Source organism: Podarcis liolepis (genome assembly GCF_965112155.1).
Source record: "Podarcis liolepis genome assembly, chromosome: 1".
NCBI lineage: Eukaryota > Metazoa > Chordata > Lepidosauria > Squamata > Lacertidae > Podarcis > Podarcis liolepis.
Window position 1 is genome coordinate 15,479,864 of NC_139554.1, and position 17,005 is coordinate 15,496,868.

At 44.9% G+C, this 17,005-nt stretch overlaps 1 protein-coding gene across 4 annotated transcripts in view; it reads right to left on the bottom strand.

Moving 5' to 3' along the window:
• AMN (amnion associated transmembrane protein) overlaps positions 1–16,779 on the bottom strand; it is an 80,484-nt gene extending 63,705 nt beyond the window's left edge. For 2 of the 4 annotated variants that reach the window (XM_083519042.1, XM_083519039.1), the window contains exons 1-3: positions 16,711–16,779; positions 5,878–5,996; positions 5,736–5,780 (exon numbers count right to left, since the gene is read on the bottom strand). In XM_083519042.1, coding sequence (XP_083375168.1) covers positions 5,736–5,780; positions 5,878–5,996; positions 16,711–16,753 — 207 coding nt within the window. In that variant the 5' untranslated portion in view covers positions 16,754–16,779. Of the gene's footprint in view, positions 1–5,735; positions 5,781–5,877; positions 5,997–14,379; positions 14,679–15,017; positions 15,151–16,710 lie in introns of those variants that run through there. The other 2 variants (XM_083519041.1, XM_083519040.1) reach the window with 2 other exon arrangements.
• Positions 16,780–17,005: the final 226 nt, after the last annotated feature.

Consider the following 17,005-nt stretch of genomic DNA (forward strand, 5'->3'; position numbering starts at 1 on the left):
ATTTGGGATATAGTTTAGAATATGAGAGATGGGTGAAACTTTGGACTAAGGACATGAAATTTACAGCATGCGTTAGCCTCCGTGAAAATATGGAAAAAATGATGTATCGTTGGCATATTACTCCTGTTAAGCTTGGAAAAATGTACAAGACTGGAGACAAAAGATGTTGGAAATGCAAAAAAAAAGAGGGCGACTTCCATCATATGTGGTGGTCATGTGAAGAAGTGAAGAGGTTCTGGGGTTCTATCTATGATGAATTGAAAAAGATACTGAAATACACATTTCCTAAGAAACCAGAAGCATTTCTTCTGGGAATGGTCGGTGAGGAGATTAGAAAAGAAGATCAAACCATGTTCCAGTATGCAACGACAGCAGCAAGACTGCTGTTGGCACAGAACTGGAAATCATCTAAAATCCCAACTATTAGTGAATGGCAAAACAAGCTATTTGAGTACTCTGAGCTAGCAAAAATGACACAGAAGATCAGGCATCAGAGTAATAAAATCTTTATTAATGATTGGAATAAATTTATATCATACATGGAGAAAAAATTAGGTAATATTAAAATAACAGTAGGTGAATTATAGAATCTGCGAAGTAAAGATAAAGGTAGAAAGAAGGAACTGCAAGAAGGGTATCAATGGGATATAGCTTAAATCGTGGTGGAGGGAAGTCAGAATGATGTTATGATAATTAATACTTTTGGAGAAATGTATTTACGTCTTGATATTTTATTGTCTACATCTGTTTATTTTGCGATGTCTTTTTTTCTCTTTCCTATTGTGATTTTAAAAGAGTGAATATTAGAAATAAAAGTTATTAAAAAAAAAAATAAGGCCCCTTGTGCTCTGCTCCATTTCCCCTTTCTTCCTGCCCAGGGCAGCCCTCTGCCTGCACCTCAGAACCGGCACCTCACTCAAGGCTGGGTTTCAGCAGGTACAGCATCTCCTCCTCCTTGCCTACTCTCCAGTAGCCGCTACGAGATGCCCAGAGGAGGAGGCTGGGAGCAGCAGTTGTGGAGAGGTAACCCAATGCTCCCTTGTAGCTGCCATTCAGGATAAACATCCTCCCCCTGAGCTCAGCATCGGTAGCACTGGCGGGGGAAACAGAATCAAATTAGAAGCTGGGATGGCTTTCATAATTTCCAGGACTGTCCTTGGAAAATCGGGGCACTTGGAGGGTATGTGATAGACCAGCTTCCACTGCCAACTGGGTCTCCCAGGGTGGAAAGGACGACAGCCTGGGTGCAGCAGCTGACAAGACCCTGCCATGTGTCCCCAACCAACTGCTCTTGCAATGGAGGTAGGACCTAGAGCTGGGCCAACGTCCAGGGCGGGTGGGAAGAATCCTGCGTGGGCAAGACAGCCCTTTCATTTTGTCCTGTGCCACTGCAGAATAGAAACTCTCCCGAATTCAACTAGATAATGGCTGGTAAGTCAGTGGCTGAGAAAAATCAAATCACCGTAGCAACCTCAGTTGCCATTTCCCAGAACAAGCGCTGTTGGAAGCAGAAGGGCGGGGAGAATTAAAAGGCGTATATTTTGACACAATCGTTGTTTACAGCAGCAACAAAGAGCTCCTTGCTGCAAAGTAGTTTTGCTTCGTCTCTGTGTGCTCACTTGGCTATTTAAGTGCTCTGAGAACGGCCGAGCATGGGAGTCAAAAATGATATTCTTGGATGGGAAACGGCATCTCAGAGTATAGCCCATCTTTGCAAGACGCTCTCTTGCTTGGGCACCTAGATGAAGCAACAGAATACAGAAGAGAGGAGGAGAAAACCACTCAGTCATGTAGCGATTCACAAACGTGGAATTGTTCCCTCCAGAACATGCCCGAAAACAGGATCTGCTCAGTCAGTGGCCTCCAGGGTTGCCATATTTCAAACAGTGAAAATCTGGACAGAAAAGCTGATGAGCTTTTTTGGCCAAAGTTGTTGAGCTTTTTGGGAAAATGCTGTTTTTGAGCTATTTTTTATGGAAAAGCAGCAAAAACAGCACTGCCGACATGGGCTGCCATACGCCTGTATTTTCCTGGACATTGTCCTGATTTCTGCCTGGACGCTGCCGACTGCAGTATTCCAGATATGACAACCCTAATTGCACCGTTGCAATTGGATGCTTTGGGCTCCTGCGGAGATAGCATAGACTGAAAAGAAAGACAAGGGAGGGCAGCTATAATGTTATGGCTGATGGGTGGCCTTATTTCTTTCTTCGGTGGACTGCTGCCTAGCAGTCTGGGAGGTTTGTTGTTGTTTATCAGTGGGAGCTCATGGTTAGGCAATGGTCTCCTGGTAGCAGGGAGTCTCTCATGTGTTTCGAACGAGAGGCCCATCAGAGCTTGGAAAGGGCTTTCTCCAGCTAAGGTTTGAGTGTCTGAGAAAGAGATGGCAGTTTAGGAGAAACAAAGGACTGTATCTCCTTGAATGACCCTGCCTGGGCTTTGAGATCTTCTGGAGAGGCCTTTCTCTCAGTTCTGCCACCTTCACCGGCGAGTTTGGTGAGGACACCAGAAGGGGCCTTCTTGGTGGTTGCTCCTAGATTTTGGAACTCCCTTCCACAAGAGGGTAGGCTCCCCCCCCTTTCCTTTCACAGGCAGGCAAAATACCGTATTTTTCGCTCTATAAGACGCACCAGACCACAAGACGCACCTAGTTTTTGGAGAAGGAAAACAAAAATATTCTGAATCCCAGAAGCCAGAACAGCAAGAGGGATCGCTGCACAGTGAAAGCAGCAATCCCTCTTGCTGTTCTGGCTTCTGGGATAGCTGTGCAGCTTGCATTCGCTCCATAAGATGCACACACGTTTCCCCTTACTTTTTAGGAGGGAAAAAGTGAGTCTTATAGAGCAAAAAATACAGTAGTTACTCTTATAAGAGTAACTGTCGTAGCAGCAGGGTCTTCTGAGGGTGGGTGGGTGGGTATTTGTGTGTGTGCATGCTTTTAAATAGTGAGTGTTTCCAGTGCTGTTTCCAGGAGGGTTATTTATTTAATTGTGAGGTTTTATATATTGTGGTTTGTTGTTGTTGTTGTATCTGTTTTATTTTATGCTGTTTGCTGCCTTGCATTCCGCACTGGCAGAAGAGCAGGATAGAAATTTTAAAAATACAAATATTCTATATACAAATACCTGGAGATGTTGGGGATCAAACCTGGGACCTTTCACATGCAAAGCAGAAGTTCTATCAGTCAGTCACAGCCTTTCCCAACATTCCACATTTCAGTTATTATATATCTTTGTAAATGGCTCAACATTAAAGCACAGTGCAAACTGTGAGCCACAAAGCCCGGCATCAGAGACAAAGGGGTCCATTAGCAAACAAATTAATGTGAGTGTAGAAAGCTTCAAAGCCGCTGCTTTAGTATTTAGCCTGCTTTCTTGTTACATTATAAAAACTGACATTCGCGCATGAATGCTATAAAAACATCACTCCCGGACCAGAATTAAATTTATTTGATGGCAGCTTCATACAGTTAAAGCTATGGTTTTCCCAGTAGTGATGTATGGAAGTGAGAGCTGGACCATAAAGAAGGCTGATCGCTGAAGAATTGATTCTTTTGAATTATGGTGCTGGAGGAGACTCTTGAGAGTCCCATGGACTGCAAGAAGATCAAACCTCTCCATTCTGAAGGAAATCAGCCCTGAGTGCTCACTGGAAGGACAGATCCTGAAGCTGAGACTCCAATACTTTGGCCACCTCATGAGAAGAGAAGACTCCCTGGAAAAGACCCTGATGTTGGGAAAGGTGGAGGGCACAACGAGAAGGGGACGACAGAGGACGAGGTGGTTGGATAGTGTTCTCGAAGATACCAGCATGAGTTTGACCAAACTGCGGGAGGCAGTGGAAGACAGGAGTGCCTGGCGTGCTCTGGTCCATGGGGTCACGAAGAGTCAGACACAACCAAACGACTAAACAACAACAAGGTGGTTTTTAAAGGGTGAATGCAAATTACTTTTTTAAAATACCTTTCTTATAAAACTAGACATCAATGTCATCCAACAAACGGCTGTAAAGTTGATTTTGTTGTTTTTTCAATACCTCCAACATGGCAAAGCTTGCAGCTAATACAACAAAATAAGAACCTACAGAAAAATGGACCCCTAGTCCTACTCCAACATAGTCAACAAGCTAGTTCATCTAACCCAGTGGTTCTCAAACGTTTTCAGTTCACCACCCCTTGGTTCCATAAGCTCATCCCCAGGGCTCCCCACCCTCTAAAAACATTATTCAGGATAGCGGCTTGCACGGCCCACCAAGGAAGATAATAACGCAATTTATAGCATAAAATATTTATATAGAACTACTTACTGCACATGCACAAAACTTCGCCTCTCGCAGGTAACTAACTTATAAGAAAATTAGTAGTTATTGCCAATAATTGCTTCCCCCTGTGATTGGTGATGACCCAGAACAGTAAATACATACAAGTGTGACCAAAGGAAATAGTTTTGAAAGCAATAAAAGCAGCAAAACTTTAAATATGAAACGAGGAAGGAGTTTCTCTCTGAGCTCTAGCCTGGTCAATTGTAAATAAGCTGTCAATGTGCTCCAAAGTCCCAACCTCCAACGCCCTCCTGATACCCACTTCCCTCTTAGTGACCCCTGCTGCCCCCTTGGCTCCTAATGCACTCCTCCCTCAGATAATCCCTGCATCCCACTCTTTACCCTGTTTCTTATTTGTGTTTGAGATTTGTTTTCATCCATCTGGCTCAACAAACAATGGAGTGTGCCTCTGAGGGTGAAGTCAAAACCTCAGTGTTAAGCAGTACTGAAGTGACCTCCCTGGCAGTGTGCATGGAGGTCCTGGGCTGCACAGTTGACAAGACATCCCCTCTTGGCCTCTGTGATGTGGTCCAAAGGAAAGCAGGGCTTAGGACCCTCGTATTTACAGGACTGCCTCTCCTAGGATGCCCCGCAGAGGACCTTAAGGTCCATGAATAATCATAGTTTAGAGGTCCCGGGCCCTAAGGAAGTCAGATTATCCTCCACCAGGGCCAGGGCCTTCTCAGTGATGGCTCCAACCTGGTGGAATGCTCTGTCCCATGAGACCAGGGCCCTGCAGGATTTAACTTCCTTCCGCAGGGCCTGTAAGACAGAGCTATTCCGTCTGGCTTTCAACTTGAACTTAGCCTGATCTTTTATTCCCCTTCCTTCCCTCCCCCTCCCCTTTTTATGAAGATTACCCTCTCTGGGATCCCACAGCTAATTCTCCCCTGGTCTCCTCACTGGCCCAAATAGGACTAATTCAGCCAGCTAGCCCTGGTGATCATCTAATGTTTATTGGATGGATTTCGCCCCTAAATTGATCTTTGAATTCTGAATTTATTGTTATTCATGTTTTATATTGTATTTTATGCTGTTTTTTGTTGCATCAATTAAGTGTTTTAAATTTATTGTTAGCCGCTCTGAGCCGGTTTTTGAACCGGGAAGGGTGGGGTATAAATAAATTATTATTATTATTATTATTATTATTTATTATTTACATGTGGCACCAGCTTGGCTGCAGCAGTTGCCGAAAGGAGGCATACAGTGAGCCACCGAAACATCTTAGCGACTCCACTCTGCATTTGTGTAGGGTTTGTTTACTCCTTGGCCTTCTCTTCCCCCAAAGATGTCCTGCAAGGCAGCAGAGTTTTGGACCAGGGTTTTCCTTCTCCTAGATGGGCTCGCTTCCCAGGTAGACAAGCCCCACCTGCCCTGCGTTCGATTCTACATGCCACAATTTCAGGTGCACTTACCATGTCTGTCAAGGAGTGGGATGACTGGACGTAGACTGACACAACCTGGAAGAAGCAGGGACACGGTTTCACAAATTGCCAGAAAAACTCGCCGCAGTAAATTTTATGTGTGTGTGTTTTTTAAAGAAACAAAACCAGGTACCTCGCTGCTCCGAAAAAGGACGACATCGTTGCCGCACGGGGTTCGGCCCTTATCCCAGTTGGAAGCATTTTCAAAATTGGTGTCTGGAATCCATTGTTTGTACACTGCACTTGAAGTCCCTGAGAATGACCAAAAAACCACAGAAGGTAATTGTTAAGTTGTGGGTGAACATATCAGACGACACAGCGATTCTTCAAACAGCTCTTGTTTATTCACAGGCCAGGACAGAACTGAACTGAAGGGTTCATCCAGCCTGTTTATATAGAGCTTCACTACAACGCAACAGTAACCATTTTCTGTAACTATCCAATCACTAAACGTCACTTTCGATCCCTTATTTGCATATGGGGACCTGAACTATCTACAGTATCCCCCTGCTGGCCCAGGGTGAGAACTTCAATACATAACACCAATAACAATAAGCTTTGACTGGGACTGCTGTGCCTGTGTGGACACAAGTGTTGCAGAAATGGCTTCTTGGTTAGGCAGACATGTTGCTGGCTGGCAGCAATTCTCCAGGTCTCTCTCAGCCAGAGGCAGATTTACCATGAATCTAATGAAGCTTCAGCTAATCTCAGAGAGGGCCCAGAAGCAACTTTACTCCACATTGGTGTTTTTTTTAAAAAAAAATGGATCTAAGAGACCCAATTGGAGTCACATTGATTTGAGTCAAATTGATTGATTTATTTTCTTGTGTATCTTTCAACAACCCCAAAGTTTGAGAGTCGGTAAAGAAGGCTGATTGCCGAAGAATTGATGCCTTTGAATTATGGTGCTGGAGGAGACTCTTGAGAGTCCCATGGACTGCAAGAAGATGAAACCTCTCCATTCTGAAGGAAATCAGCCCTGAGTGCTCACTGGAAGGACAGATCCTGAAGCTGAGGCTCCAATACTTTGGCCACCTCATGAGAAGAGAAGACTCCCTGGAAAAGACCCTGATGTTGGGAAAGATGGAGGGCACAAGGAGAAGGGAACAACAGAGGACGAGATGGTTGGACAGTGTTCTCGAAGCTACCAGCATGAGTCTGACCAAACTGCGGGAGGCAGTGGAAGACAGGAGTGCCTGGCGTGCTCTGGTCCAGGGGGTCATGAAGAGTTGGACACAACTAAAGGACTAAACAACAACAACAACAACAACAACAACAAAGCAGAGATGTTGTAAAGGTGTGTTGAACTGTTGTGGAGCAAGACCACTGGAGAAGCTAACAGTGGTAGTGGGATAGGAGAAATGAAAATAATACCAATATATTTCACATCTGAAATTTGCCCCTTTGGTTTCAGATAGCACATGGGTAGACAAGTCTAAAAAGCCCAGGACACAAATTTTCATGGCCCTCTAGCTACTACGGTGGCTCATTTACCAGAAAAAACAAATTTAGTGTTAACTCTAGAAGTATATACTCGATTCTGATCAAAATAAGCCTCATATACACCAGGAAGTCTAGGTGAATTCCTAGCCCTGAGTGAAAATGCAGGGAATTGGAACCAGGAGCTATACTGTACCACCGAACTATGGCTGTTTGCCAGAGAGAGATTGCCCTGCTGTTCCCACAATGTTCTACTGTTCAGCTCACAAAAGACTAGAGCCGAGTCTGCAGGCGATTTCTAGGCAGAGAATGGCTTCATATATTTTGGCAAACTCTAGCAAGCACTACAGCAAGCAGATTGACAGGCAGTTCCTGCTTTCACTGCAGCATCCAAAGCAGAAATGGCAGAGGGGTAACGGCAGCAAGCTGTTAACTGCAGAAACAGGGGGTGCATGGCAATTGCTCACCGCCCTCGCCCCCGCCCAGCCCTCTTTCACACCTGAAGCCATTCCCAATCTACTGAGAAGAGGGCAGCCAAGAAAGTGCTTTGTGCTCATTATGGCGAAGGATCGCCGGCTGCCATTATTTAGAAATGTTGAAGAAAATCTACAAAGCAAAATGTGGCCACAGAAGAGCCACACTTGAGGAAGCATCCTGAGTCCTGTTGCTTAAATCCCAAACCAAAAAAGGATGTTTCCAGTGATCACTTGTCAGAAGGGCAGTTGGTGCAGCATCTTTGCGGGTGAGGGAGTTGCTGAACAGGCAAAATCCAGCATATTTGGGCAAGATGTCCGTCTCTGCTGGATTTACCTCCCCCTGAAGCAGTGTGTGTGTGTGTGTGTGTGTGTACGACAGATAGCAAATGCTGGCAGGACTTCTGCCCCTTCCAGATTTTAGGCATGTTCGCTGCGAGTCTAGGGTGGACAAACAAAACCCAAGAATCACACCTGTAGCTTGAGCACAGCGACATACAGCCTTCTCTTTTAGACTATGGTATTAACATGCATTTTGATCAGTTTCCCAGCAACAACGCTGAGTGCTCTTGATTGGAGCACCATGAGCTTTACTCTAAACCTCCAAGGGTATTTTGCTTCTTCACAGAGAGCTTGCTATGTCTTGTTAGGAGGGCTAAGTCATCTCCGTGGCCCGAGAATCTTCTTTGCCTTCCTACTTGCATTGGTGAGTGACGCTAAGGGCCAGTAGGGCGAATTTTGCAAGCGATGTGATCTTTCTTTTTTTGTCTGTGTGGCTGATGCTCAAATAATGTGCTGCTTGCTTTGAGGAGCATCTTAAAAAGCAGAGGCATCACCTTGCCAACAAAGGTCCATATAGTTCAAGCTATGGTTTTCCCAGTAGTGATGTATGGAAGTGAGAGCTGGACCATAAAGAAGGCTGATCGCCAAAGAATTGATGCTTTTGAATTATGGGGCTGGAGGAGACCCTTGAGAGTCCCATGGACTGCAAGAAGATCAAACCTCTCTATTCTGAAGGATATCAGCCCTGAGTGCTCACTGGAAGGACAGATCGTGAAGCTGAGGCTCCAATACTTTGGCCACCTCATGAGAAGAGAAGACTCCCTGGAAAGGAGCCTGATGTTGGGAAAGATGGAGAGCACAAGAAGAAGGGGACGACAGAGGATGAGATGGTTGGACAGTGTTCTCAAAGCTACCAGCATGAGTTAGACCAAACTGCGGGAGGCAGTGGAAGACAGGAGTGCCTGGCGTGCTCTGGTCCATGGGGTCACAAAGAGTCGGACACAACTGAATGACTAAACAACAACAACAATTAAGCTCCTTGCTCTGGTGGAACTTCCCCCTGCCCCCTCCAGCCTGCAGATTCAAAAACTCCCTTCTGATCCCTGTGTCTGCTTCTGCCCAACCTGTCCTCATTAGACACGGCGATAAACATGGCGAGCCAGAGACATGCAGTCCATGCCTTTCCCCACCAGCAACCCCTCGAAACAAACCCAATATATATATACTACTGCTTGCAGTGATGGCTGGCGCCCATGGTGAGTGGTTGAGCAGAAGGTAGGGAGCCTAGACAGTAGGGGGCGCGAGAGCCAATGATACACGAGAGCCAATGATACACAGAGGCAGTGTGGTGTGATGGCTAGAGTGGTGGGCTATGGGCCAGTCTCCTTGGGCCAGTCGTCTCTCAGCCTAACAACAGGGTTGTTGTGTGAATGAAATGAGGAGGAGGAGAACCGTGCTACACCTTGACCTTCTTGGGAGAAAAGGTGGTATTTAAATGTAATAAATAACATGAAGATTGGCCTTTTCTGTGGTGTCGCCCCCACTTTTGGGACACTCTCCCCAGGGAGACTCACCTGGCACCTTCAGTACTTATATCTAGGCACCAGGCAGAAGCATTCCTCTTCTCCCAGGCCTTGGGATTTAACTTCCTTCCGCAGGGCCTGTAAGACAGAACTATTCCGCCTGGCTTTCAATTTGCACTTAGCCTGATCTTTTATTCCCCTTCCTTCCCTCCCCTTCCCCTTTTTATGAAGATTATCTGCTCTGGGATCCCACAGCTAATTCTCCCCTGGTCTCACTGGCCCAAATAGGACTAATTTAGCCAGCTAGCCCTGGTGATCATCTAATGTTTATTGGATGAATTTCCCCCCTCAACTGATTTTTGAATTCTGAATTTATTGTTATTCATGTTTTATACTGTATTTTATGCTGTTGTTTTTTTGTTGTTGCATCAATTAAGTGTTTTAAATTTGTTGTTAGCTGCCCTGAGCCTGGTTTTCTGAACTGGGAAGGGCGGGGTATAAAGAAAAAATTATTATTATATTATCATTGCGTTAATTAAACAATCTATGGCCTTTTAAGTTGGGTGGTGGTGGTATAGTTTTGCTTGTTATGTATTTTTCTGGCTTTATACTGTAAACGGTGCTGTGGAAATGTGGGGAACTGAATTTAAGATTGGGAAAATGAGCAACTGAGAGAAAATGAAACTGACCAATTCGCCCATCCCTAGTAATACTCATAGTAATACTTGTGATTAAACAAAAATGGGGCGAGCTCCTCTTAGAACTAAATTACTAGATATAATGTTAAAGGCGTTACACGTTTCAAGACATGTAAAGTTTTTCTTCTTCTAAATGGTCTCCTCCAAGGGGGTTCTCCCCCCCCCTCCAACGGCTGTTATTTTAGAAGGGGAAACCTGGGCACATGAATGTCACGTCAAGTTTCACCCTTACTTTTTAAATTTTCTTTTTGAGTCTATAAACGTAAGTCTAAGTAGTGAATTTCTCTTAAGTCACGGGGGTGAGGGGGAGCAAAACCACATAGTACAACCATGATCAGATCTCCTGATATGTTGCTTAAAAAACCCCCCAAAACTGTAATGTGTTCTTTAAATTACAGCTGCCTCAAGAGTTTCACTTTCCATTTAAGTAGTGGCGTTGGAGGAGAGGCTGTTTAAGCCTCCTGCACACTAATCTCCTCATCTAAATCAACTGCCCACAAACAGGGACCAATAATAATAATAATAATACTAATAATAATAATAATAATAATAATAATAATAATAATAATAATAATTTATTATTTGTACCCCGCCCATCTGGCTGGGTTTCCCCAGCCACTCTGGGCAGCTTCCATAGAAACCAAAAAACACTAAAATATCACACATTAAAAACTTCCCTGAACAGGGCTGCCTTAAGATGTCTTCTGAATGTCAGGTAGTTGTTTATCATTTTGACATCTGATGGGAGGGCGTTCCACAGGGCGGGCGCCACCACCGAAAAGGCCCTCTGCCTGGTTCCCTGTAGCTTCGCTTCTCGCAATGAGGGAACCGCCAGAAGGCCCTCGGCGCTGGACCTCAGCGTCCGGGCAGAACGATGGGGGTGGAGACGCTCCTTCAGGTATACTGGGCCGAAGCCGTATATTTAGCCCAGACACGGATTCAAAGCCCACCTTTGAATTTTTCACCATATTTTTATATGGTGGTAGTCCTACTGCTGGAGACCACTATAGGTCACTATTGGGCCCTGACCCACTCATTTGAAGTCCATAAGCCCCATAAGCTTTGATTCGCCACAAAAGGGGGAGGGGAAAGATAGCCTACACAGTATTTATATTTTCCCAGGTGCAGAGCCATTAGGAGTGGTTATTTACACAAGGAAAACACCCTCCTCAAACTCTATGGCAGCTCCAGTCAAAATGGGAGTCCTCTTGACTACTGTGGCGCAATGAGTCAGCACAACTGGCTGTTAACCAGAAGGTGGGTGGTTGAAGCCCAACTAGCTGTGGGCAGGATTTCTGCATTGCAATGAGTTGGATTAGATTAGTTGAACCTCAAGGTCCCTTCCAGCTCTAAGATTCTACTTAGCATCACACTTATTAGCCATGCCAAAGTAACATTTAGTTGTTGTTTTTTAACAATTGCTTTTTAAAATGTTTTTAGCTGTTTCTATTTTAGTTGTTCCAGAAAGACATCTACTTCTGCTTCATTGACTATGCAAAAGCCTTTGACTGTGTTGACCACAGCAAACTATGGCAAGTTCTTAAAGAAATGGGAGTGCCTGATCACCTCATCTGTCTCCTGAGAAATCTCTGAGGTACAAGAATCTACAGTTAGAACTGGATATGGAACAACTGATTGGTTCAAAATTGGGAAAGGAGTACAGCAAGGCTGTATATTGTCTTCCTGCTTATTTAACTTATATGCAGAATTCATCATGTGAAAGGCTGGGCTGGATGAATCCCAAGCCGGAATTAAGATCGCCGGAAGAAATATCAACAACCTCAGATATGCAGATGACACAACCTTGATGGCAGAAAGTGAGGAGGAATTAAAGACCTTTTTATGACGGTGAAAGAGGAGAGCGCAAAATATGGTCTGAAGCTCAACATCAAAAAAACGAAGATCATGACCACTGGTCCCATCACCTCCTGGCAAATAGAAGGGGAAGAAATGGAGGCAGTGAGAGATTTTACTTTCTTGGGCTCCATGATCACTGCAGATGGTGACAGCAGTCACGAAATTAAAAGACGCCTGCTTCTTGGGAGAAAGGCGATGGCAAACCTAGACAGCATCTTAAAAAGCAGAGACATCACCTTGCCAACAAAGGTCCGTATAGTTAAAGCCATGGTTTTCCCAGTAGTGATATATGGAAGTGAGAGCTGGACCATCAAGAAGGCTGATCGCTGAAGAATTGATGCTTTTGAATTATGGTGCTGGAGGAGACACTTGAGAGTCCCATGGACTGCAAGAAGATCAAACCTCTCCATTCTTAAGGAAATCAACCCTGAGTGCTCACTGGAAGGACAGATCGTGAAGCTGAGGCTCCAGTACTTTGGCCACCTCATGAGAAGAGAAGACTCCCTGGAAAAGACCCTGATGTTGGGAAAGATTGAGGGCACAAGGAGAAGGGGACGACAGAGAACGAGATGGTTGGATAGTGTTCTTGAAACTACAAACATGAGTCTGACCAAACTGCGGGAGGCAGTGGAAGACAGGAGTGCCTGGCGTGCTCTGGTCCATGGGGTCACGAAGAGTCGGACACAACTAAATGACTAAACAACAACATTTTAGTTGTAAGCCACCTTGAGTCCCACAAACGGCCTCGGTCCAGTATATCTGAAGGAGCGTCTCCACCCCCACTGTTCTGCCTGGACACTGAGATCCAGTGCCGAGGGCCTTCTGGTGGCTCCCTCCCTGTGAGAAGCCAAGTTACAGGGAACCAGGCAGAGGGCCTTCTCAGTGGTGGCACCCGCCCTGTGGAACACCCTCCCACCAGATATCAAAGAGAAAAACAACTACCAAACTTTTGGAAGACATCTGAAGGCAGCCCTGTTTAGGGAAGCTTTTCATGTTTAATAGGTTACAGTGGTACCTCAGGTTAAGTACTTAATTCGTTCCGGAGGTCCGTACTTAACCTGAAACTGTTCTTAACCTGAAGCACCACTTTAGCTAATGGGGCCTCCTGCTGCTGCCGGGCCACCGGGGCACGATTTCTGTTCTCATCCTGAAGCAAAGTTCTTAACCTGAAGCACTAATTATGGGTTAGCGGAGTCTGTAACCTGAAACGTATGCAACCCGAGGTACCACTGTATTGTATTTTAGTGTTTTGTTGGAAGCCGCCCAGAGTGGCTGGGGAAACCCAGGCAGATGGGTGGGGTATAAATAAATTATTATTATTATTATTATTATTATTATTATTATTATTATTATGGTGGAAGGTGAGATATAGATATAAATAAAATGATAATGATAATAGTGTATCCATCATCAGTAACTTCTAGCACACCCATGCAGTCATATGTTTGCCCTAGGTATGAAAGGAGGAGGGGTGAAGCATGTTAAGACACCTTATCAGGCTTCCCATTCTCATGGAGCACCTGTACCCCCATGTACCGATAAACACTTAGGCCACCTTTCGCACGTGCCGAATCATGTACAACTTCCAGGAGGCCTCTCCAGGGCCTGGGGGCATGGCCGGCAGTGGCAATATCCCACTAGGGCATGTTGAATTTTTCAGCTTTCAGCTTCTAAAATGAGGGGTGCTAAGACGTTGTAGCCTGACTTGGGAATTCCAATGATATTTCTGCTAAATTGGTGAGTAAAATGCGTGTAAAATGGCTCAGAAACCATGAAAAGTGATTACAGAGTACTTGCAGTTATATTATGTATTCATTTTGCTTGTTTATTTGTTTAGCGTCGCCTGGCATTTTCAGAAGGTAACGTTAAAATTCTTTGGCTTTCTGAAAGCAGCTTATGTGCTTCTTACTCAACGAGATGTTGTGCAATCACAAAAATAAGAGCAGATTTGAATTCTTCACACCCAAAAACATATTTTTACAAACCCCCCCATTAAGAAAATAGCAAAAAATTAAGCATCCCTCCCTAAAATGGCACGCCTTAATATCCCACTCAGCAAGAGGGCATGTGTGCTTGTCTGAACTGCCCACCTCAGGAAGCCCTGTCACAGTTCTCCTGCATCCTGCTCTGTCTGTTCCCTCAACCATACTAAGTTTGGGAAAGTTTGGGAAAATTTCCACCCTTCTGAGTAATACCCCTCCCCACCTTCTCACTATATAGAAGGATCTGGCAACTTCTGTTTCAGTGTATCTGAAGAAGTGTGCATGCACACGAAAGCTCATACCAAGAACTAACTTAGTTGGTCTTTAAGGTGCTACTGGAAGGAATTTTTTTATTTTAAGTTTGGGAAAGTCTGCTTTACCAGTTTCTCTGCCAATTCCAGTTTCTCTCGCCGGCATGTGTGTATCTTTGGGGGGTGGGGGGTGCCTTTTTAGAGAGGGAGCAAGTGTTGCCTGCCCATCTCCAGATATACTTCTCAGTCCCTTGCAAGTTGTAGGCCATGCCTGGTGGTTGCTAAGCAACCATCAATTATTTTCCGTTCCCATCCTCCCTGCACTCAGAACTAGCAAAGAAGCCAGCTTGGGGGGGCAGGAGCTGGGGGTGGCTGGGTAGGGGCAAATGGCCGTATGTGGGAGCAGACACGTGGCAAAGGAACGCACAAACAAAGAGTCTGTTCCTCGCGTCCCCTATATACCTACCTCTCTCCAGAAATCGCTTATTAACAGCAAAGAAGCTCTAGCCAGAAACAAGCAAAACAAAACACAGGGGGTGGGGGAGGATCCGATTCCTTCTCTCGCCCCAACCTTGCTCTGAGCCTAAAATGAGCAAATGACTTCCAAGCACTGCTTGAAGCTGGACAGAGAAGCCCCCCCCCCCAGCCCCCAGCGCTTAAGCGCCTTTGGGCCATTGATTGTGAGTTAGTTAGCAAGCGTTGTGAGTGGCCAAGTCACACCAAGCTGAAGGCTGCTGGCTGAATAAGGGGGCGGCAGCACGGCTCACGATAATAAAGCCTTTTTCTGAAGAAATGGTGCCCTGTGGGCCAACGATGGTGGAAGTTTAATTAGTTGGATTCCAAGCTCCGAGGCTCTAGGAAGGTTACTGGGTTTGTTTTAGATGTGTCCAATATGAAAGATCTGACTCCGGAGCGAACGTTCTATAAAAGCTTAGAACAATTTCTTATCCTGCTTCTTCTTTTTAATTCCTCACCTGTCTGAGGCAAGGAAGCAACAGAAATTGTGTGCTTTTTGGCTAATGAGGCAGCGGTGAGTAAGAAGGGATGTCTTTATGGTTCACAATCAGCTCGAGATTGAGAGAACAGAGTAGATTCCAAACAATGGCTGTTCCATACTCTCAGGGCCTTTGATATTTATTTGATGATCATATTTGTTGGAGGCAGGGAAGGACAAAATCTGTCACTTTTGGTTTCTCTCAGATTGCTACATTTCCACATCAGTTTGTGAGTGGTTTTTTGTGTGTGCTTTTTTAAAGTCCTAATGATGCTTTTGGATTATGGTGCTGGAGGAGACTCTTGAGAGTCCCATGGACTGCAAGAAGATCAAACCTATCCATTCTGAAGGAAATCAGCCCTGAGTGCACACTGGAAGGACAGATCCTGAAGCTGAGGCTCCAATACTTTGGCCACCTCATGAGAAGAGAAGACTCCCTGGAAAAGACCCTGATGTTGGGAAAGATGGAGGGCACAAGGAGAAGGGGACGACAGAGGACGAGATGGTTGGACAATGTTCTCGAAGCTACCAGCCTGAGTTTGACCAAACTGTGGGAGGCAGTGGAAGACAGGAGTGCCTGGCATGCTCTGGTCCATGGGGTCACAAAGAGTCGGACACGACTAAACGACTAAACAACAACAACAATGTAAACTCATCAGCATTTTAGGGCATCATAAGCAATCTCTTCTATGCAATATCCCCTAACAGAGTGCATTTTTGTAGTGCTATGTTCAAAAATATGTGAATTATATGAATATATGCACATTTGCCCCCTAGTAGACACATGTTTGCATTAGAGATCTGCAAAACAAAATTTGAGAACTCTGAATTTCAAATGATAGCTGTGTTACTGTTTGTGTATTGTTTTGGAAAATAGCAATCTGGGGAGGGGGAAGCAATTTTCACAAGGAAAATGATGCTCAAAGAAATATTCTAAAAACCTCTTCCCCTGGAGCTTGATTTTAATCAAGTTTTCTGTTTACATTATTATTTGTACTAGTATTTACTACTGCTGCTGATTTTGCATGGACTGCTGCTGTCCAGTTTTGATTCCAGTTTTCCATTTCTATAAATATTCTGTCTTCTGCTTTACTCGGTTCCCGCAGTAAGGAATTGTGGTCTTTGAATGCTAAATAGCCATGCATATTCAACAGAAGTCATTTTACAGTGCATCGCTTCAGGCCTTACATGGGGTGGGGGTGGGGTGTCGGGAATTCAGGGATAGAAGACAGACCAAAAAAACTCAGAAAATATCCAACTTTCATAATTGCACTGCTCTGGATATGTAGATTGCCACTCTTTGTCCACCTGGAAATGATTTTTTTACCCCTGCTTGAAATCTAAGTAACTCACAAAACTACCAGATTCATAGTCCCATTGCTCATCACAAAAGTTGGGCATGTGGGTGGACTGGTTTCTCCCTCATCCTTCAGTCTTAGGTGCTTCTGTCGCCATCTATTACTTACCAAGGAGATGTAAGAAAATGTAGAAGAAAAGCAGAGGCTTCATTTTGCAGCCTGTTGTTTGCACTTTATCTCCTCTTGGACTCCCAGTGAACTTTGGAGCCCTCCAGCGTCACGTGACACCTGGGAACTTGAAGGGGACTTTGTGAGACTGAAGAGGCTCCCGTCGCAGGGAGCTGAGAGGAAGACACAGAGTTTTCTCTTTGTGTCAGAATAGGCTGTGTATGAATAGTACGATCAGGATCATGGTTTCCTTGCACCAAAAGAACGGCATCCAAAACACAATTCAGAAAATCAC